The sequence below is a fragment of the Hypanus sabinus genome, chromosome 29 (genome assembly GCF_030144855.1).
Source record: "Hypanus sabinus isolate sHypSab1 chromosome 29, sHypSab1.hap1, whole genome shotgun sequence".
Lineage (NCBI taxonomy): Eukaryota > Metazoa > Chordata > Chondrichthyes > Myliobatiformes > Dasyatidae > Hypanus > Hypanus sabinus.
Window position 1 is genome coordinate 37765692 of NC_082734.1, and position 6122 is coordinate 37771813.

General features: G+C 44.3%; 1 protein-coding gene across 4 annotated transcripts; it reads left to right on the top strand.

Annotated features, from left to right (window-relative positions):
* Positions 1-1360: 1360 nt before the first annotated feature.
* Positions 1361-5270, top strand: LOC132383238 (zinc finger protein 135-like). 4 transcript variants are annotated; one of them, XM_059954161.1, is made up of 2 exons: positions 1361-1495; positions 3435-5270. In XM_059954161.1, the coding sequence occupies exon 2, from the start codon at positions 3881-3883 to the stop codon at positions 5060-5062; it is 1182 nt and encodes a 393-aa protein (XP_059810144.1). In that variant the 5' UTR covers positions 1361-1495; positions 3435-3880; the 3' UTR covers positions 5063-5270. The 4 variants fall into 4 exon arrangements, with proteins under 4 accessions (XP_059810144.1, XP_059810142.1, XP_059810143.1 ...); XM_059954159.1 differs by having other exon boundaries at positions 1379-1703; XM_059954160.1 differs by having other exon boundaries at positions 1385-1692.
* The last annotated feature ends 852 nt before the right edge of the window (positions 5271-6122 follow it).

Sequence of the window (6122 nt, forward strand, 5' to 3'; positions counted from 1 at the left end):
GCACGTTATCAAAGGCCTCACTGAGGCGCATGTTGGCCATGCACCAGAGGTAGAAGTTTCTACGACCGGGGGCATAGGTTTAAGCAGAGGAGTCAGTAGTTTAGAGGGATCTAAGGAAGAGATTTTTCCCTCATACTGCCTGGATTGGTGGTGGGAGCAGGTCCTTTCACAACATTTGAGAAGTGGATGAGCATTGAAACTGTCAGAAACAATCAACTATCTGAGTCAGAATCAGGTTTAATATCACTGGCATATGTAGTGAAATATCTTGTTTTGTAGCAGCTCATTGCAATACACAGTGATAAAACTATAGATGTCTTCATAGTTTAATTGTCCATTTATAAATCTAATGTCAGTGGGGAGGAAGCTGTTCCTGAAATGTTGAGTGTGTACCTCCTCCTTGATGGCAGCAATGAGGGCATGTCCTGGGTGCCAGGGGTCCTCAGAGATGGATGACACCTTCTTGAGGCATTACATTTTAATGGCGACCTTGATACTTGGAAGGCTAGTGTCAATGATGGAGCTTTCTGAGTTTACAATTTTCTGCAGCTTTTTCCGATCCTCTGCAATGGCCAGATAGTGTGGCAACCTGTTAGAATGCTCTCCACGGTACATCTGTAGAAATTTGCAAGAGTCTTTGGTGACATACCAAATCTTCTCAAACTCTTAATGAAATATAGCCGCTGCTGCGCCTTCTTTGTAATTGCATTTTGTTGATCTGAGAGTTGTTGACACCCAGGAATGTGAAATTGTTCTCTCTTTCCATTACTGATCCCTTGCTGTGTTGTGGTATAACCTCCTTGGTGTTACTGATGTTGAGTATAAGGTTGTTTTTGCGACATCATTCAACCATCTGATCTATCACACTACTTGCCACCATCTGAGTAGGAGGAAGGTTGGTGTTTCAAACACAGGAGAGGGGCTTTGTTGCAGAAATGGATGTGGAAAGGATGATGGAAGGAGATGGATGCCCCAGAGTCAGGGTGGTGAAGGTTGTGGGTAACTGGGCATTACAGACCCGGGAGAGGACAGAGGGTGCCTGACCTGCTGAGTTCCTGCAGCACTTTGTGTGTGTCACTCTACTGTTTATTACCAGCATTTGCAGAATCTGTGTTTTATATCTACATTTGTAAATGAGTTGGACAGCTGTCACACGGATTGCCTGTTGTCAATGAGTGGATTGTGTGTGAGAGCTTGCTGCATCAAAGTCGCTGCAGAGATTTAAAAACCTGCTTTTGAGACAGGTGGCATAGAACCGGACACAGGCACATTACTTACCCAGAACTCTCCGCGCTTCAGAGTCGGCGAGCCAGCGATAGATGCGCATGCGTAAGGGTCAGAGCTAGTATCCGATAAACGCGCATGCGCTCAGTGGACAACTGGCTGGAGGGTCCGCAGCAGGAAGGAGCGGGGTTCACCGGCGTCCATACCGCGACAGAGGGACAATTCTTGCGAGCTCTGAACACACCGTGGTCCCACCGACTGGGACATTCCAGTACTTTCTTTCTCTCTCACGATCCGTTCCCGGGTTCTGGGGAGGGAAGAACGTGGCGCTATTTCTGTAGCGCATGCGCACCGTTGTGACCTTGGTGGTCTCGCTCAGAATCAGGTTTAATATCACCGGCGTACGTCGTGAAATGTTTTTGCGGCAACAAGTACAATGCAATACATGATAAATATAGAAACAATTATGTATGTATTATGTAAGTATGTATTTTAAATACAACGGCAACACGAGTGAATCTGCAGATGCTGGAAATAAATAAAAACACAAAATGCTGAGTTCTGCTAGCATTTTGTGTTTTTATGTATTTTAAATTATTTTAAAACAGACATACAAAAATAGGTCATGTTCATTGTCTGTTCAGAAATATGCCAGAGGGGAAGAAGGTGTTCGTGAATCTTTGAGTGCGCTTTCTGTACTGTCTACCTGAAATGTAGCAATGAGAAGAGGGCATGTCCTGAGTGATGGGAGTCCTTAATGATGGATACCATCTTTTTGAGTTATTGCTCCTGAGCACTTTCTGGATACTTTGGAAGCTAGTGCCCATGATGAACAGAGTTTACAACTCTGCAGCTTCTTTCCATCCTGTGTAGTAGCAACCCCCACCCCCCCGCCCCCTAATGTAGCCAGTTAGGATGCTCTACAAAGTACATCTGTAGAAATTTGCAAGTGTCTTTGGTGACGTATCAACGTACCTCAAATTCCTAATGAAATATAGCCTCTCATGCCTTCTTTGTAGCTGCATTATTTTGAGGGGCCCAGTTCTGATCCTCAAAGAAGATGACACTCAAGAACTTAAAATTGCTCGCTCTTTCTGATCTGATCCCTTTTTGAGAAATGGTGTGTGTTCCCTTGTCTTACCCTTTCTGAAGTCCACAATCAGTGGATTGTGACTTACATTGAGTTCAAGGTTGTTGTTGTGACAATACTCAACTATCATATATCTCACTACTGTATGCCTTCTCACCATCCGAGCTTCTGCCAACAATAGTTGTGTCATCAACAAATTCATACATTGCATTTGAGTTGTGCCATGGGTGTAGAGGGAGTAGAGCAGAGGCTAAGCATACAACCTTGAGATGCATTAGCATTAAATGTCAACGAGGTGGAGAAGTTATTTCTGATTCGCACAGATTGTGGTATTCCAGTGAGAAAGCTAAGCGGCCAGTTGCATAGGGAGGTTACAAAAGCCTAGGTCTTGGAGCTTCTCAATCAGAACTTTAGGAGTGATTGAGTTAATCACTGAGCTGTAGTCAATAAGCAGCATGTCATGGTATTACCATAACATATTGTCATGGTGATCCAATGAGCTTGCATCCATTGTAGACAAAAAAAAAACACTTGTGTTTTACTTCTTTCTCTAGACCCATGAGAACATTCTCTCTGATATCAAACATGTTTGTATTGGGTAACAAGTCACCTGTAGCTTTCACATCACAAAAGTGCCACAATCCAATGGGAAAGACAACTGCCCTTCCATTCATATTGGCATTGCAATCTGAAAGTCTGCAGCATTAGCCATGTAACGTGCTTTTTGCAACATGAAGGGACATAACCAGAACTTGAAATATTACTAATGGAGAGAGAGAAATTGAGCCAAGTCACTAAAAACAGGCAGGAATGGACCTTGGTGATAAACAGACAACTGGATGGTCAGTCCAGGTGCCTGATCCATGCTGAGTTAGAAGATCAGGAGTTGTTCCTCCTACTTGGGTTGAACCTCGCTGTAATTCTGTGATACCAGACATTATCTCATGTGAAATACTGTCCTTCACCCATTGATGTCTATTGTAAATCTTTTTATAGGTTAGAAATGAAGAATTTGTGTGCAAGAGTCTCAAACACAACATCAGTTCTAAAGTCTGTCAGGTATTTAAGGAGTGACCAGATATTTCCTTTATAACACTAATATATCTGTTGTTGATCCTAGGAGAGGAAGACATATCTCAGTGAGTCCGCTGGAATCGGGGTGCCAAGAACACACCAGCATTTGCGGATCTGTTCTGTCTGTGGGAAGCGATTCATTCTGTCATCCAAGCTGATCATACAACAGAAATTTCACAGCAGTGTGCTGTGTCGGTGGGAAAAAAGTAACACACTGAACTGACCAGCAGACGTACCAGTGAATTGACAAGGAAGAGAGACTGTTTAATTGTTTCACAAGTGGGAGGAGATTAACTGAGTAATCTGATCTGACACATCTGCGAGTTCTCACGACGGAGACACTGTTCATGTGTCCAGTCTGTGGGGAAAAAGGTTCACTGACATACGCTAGTCAGTCAGACTGGGGAGAGGCCATACACCTGCTCAGACTGTGGGATGGGATTCACTCGCTCGTCTGACTGATTGGCACATGAGTCAGATCACACTGGGGAGATGTTGTTCACCTGCTTAGACTGTGGGAAGGGATTCACTCGTTCATCCCAATTGAATGTGCATCAGCGAATTCATACTGGGGAGAGGCCATTTACCTGCTCAAATTGTGGAAAGAGATTCACTCAGTTATCTAACTTACTGGCACACCAGCGAGTTCACACTGGGGAGAAGCCATTTACCTGCTCACATTGTGGGAAGGCATTCAGTCACTCATCTCACTTGAAGGACCATCAGCGAGTTCACACTGGGGAGAGGCCATTTATCTGTACAGACTGTGGGAAGGGATTCACTCGATCATCTGACCTGAAGCAACATCTGCGGGTTCACACTGGAGAGAGGCCGTTCACCTGCTCTGAATGTGGGAAGGGATTTTCTCAGTCATGCAACCTTGTGACACATTATCAAGTTCACACTGCGGAGAGGCCATTCACCTGTTCTGAATGTGGGAAAGGATTCACTCAGTCATCTCAATTGAAGGTACATCAGCGAATTCACACTGGGGAGAGGCCATTCACCTGTTCAGATTGTGGGAAGGGATTCACTCAGTTATCTAACCTACTGGCACATCAGCGAGTTCACACCGGGGAGAAACCATTCACCTGCTCAGACTGTGGGAAGAGATTCACTCAGTTATCTAACTTACTGTCACACCAGCGAGTTCACACTAGGGAGAAACCATTCACCCGCTCAGACTGTGGGAAGGGATTCACTCAGTTATCTAACTTACTGGCACACCAGCAAGTTCACACTGGGGAGAATCTATTCACCTGCTCACATTGTGGGAAGGGATTCACTCACTCATCTCACCTAAGAGAACATCAACAAGTGCACACTGGGGAGATGTTCCCCTGCGCTGAATGTGGGAAGGAATTCAGTCAGTCATCACAATTGAAGGTACATCAGCGAGTTCACACCTGGGAGAGACCATTCACATGCTCATATTGTGGGAAGGGATGCAGTCGATCATCTGACCTGAAGGAACATCTGCGGGTTCATACTGGAGAGAGGCCATTCACATGCTCTGAATGTGGAAAGGGATTTTCTCAGTCAAGCAATCTTGTGGCACACTATCAAGTCCACACTGTGGAGAGGCCATTCACCTGCTCTGAATGTGGGAAGGGGTTCAATCATTCATCCAATCTTCGGAAGCACTACCGAGTTCACACTGGGGAGAAAGTGTAATTAAGATATGCTTAACCGTCACAGTTACCAAATCCAAAGACAAGTTCACTAGTGACTGGTGTCAAACTCTGCAGTTATTGCTACTGCTAAACACACCCAGTTCTGGATCCTGGTTGCTGGACATGGGAGGAATTTCTATTGCTGATGTTCTCATTAAGTGGGCCTGGAGTTTAATATTCTGGATCTGTGACAAATAAATTTGTGCTATTTTAAACTCTGTCTGTTACTCGGTGAATCTGCAACACAGCTAGTGTACATAAGGAAGCCAACTCTCCGTTGCTGCTCCCAGCCAGTGTTTCTGTTCCATGATAGTCCTTTTAAATCATTCCCTATTGTTCACCTCTCACTCTCCCTGTGGTGATGGGTTCCAAACAGTCAGCACTCTTGTGAGTGAAAAGGTTTCCCTTGAAATTCCTACATGACTTTCTGCAGACTGAAGAATACGAGCTGACTGCAGTTATGTCTGACATGTTGTTTGTCCCTCAAATTTCTGGGCTGAGGAAGAAGAATATTAGTAGTTAACCACCTTATTCCCTGCTCATTTCAACATTATGGGTCATTTTCACTCCTCCTAAAGGGTTGTGTTCTCTAAAGTCTGAAAGCAGAATGCAGAACCATAAGTTGAATGTTCAATGGAGCAGCATCAGAAATCAGAGATGGGTCAGCAGAGTGCAAAGTTTCAGTCTGGACAGTGGGAGGTGTAAGAGGATATGATGAACAGGGAAACAGCAGGAAAGTGGCAACGAATGACAGTTTAGCAACATTTGAGAGCTGATTAAGAAAAAAAAGGTGGTCAGGGGCCAAAAGTCTAAAGCTGTGTCAAAAGTTCAGTGGACAAAAAGCTCCAGGAATGGAACTGGACTTCCCAGGCACAGCTGGTATCTAAACCTGAGGATTTGAGACATCCACAAGAAAATATAATTCCAACTTTATCAGGCACGAGGAACTTGTATCTTCAAGTTAAGTAGAAAAACAATTTTCTACCAATTGAAGTGTTATGTCAAGATCAGGTCTGATTACAAGAACTAGTTGATGTCTTGTTACCAAGATGTGATACCTT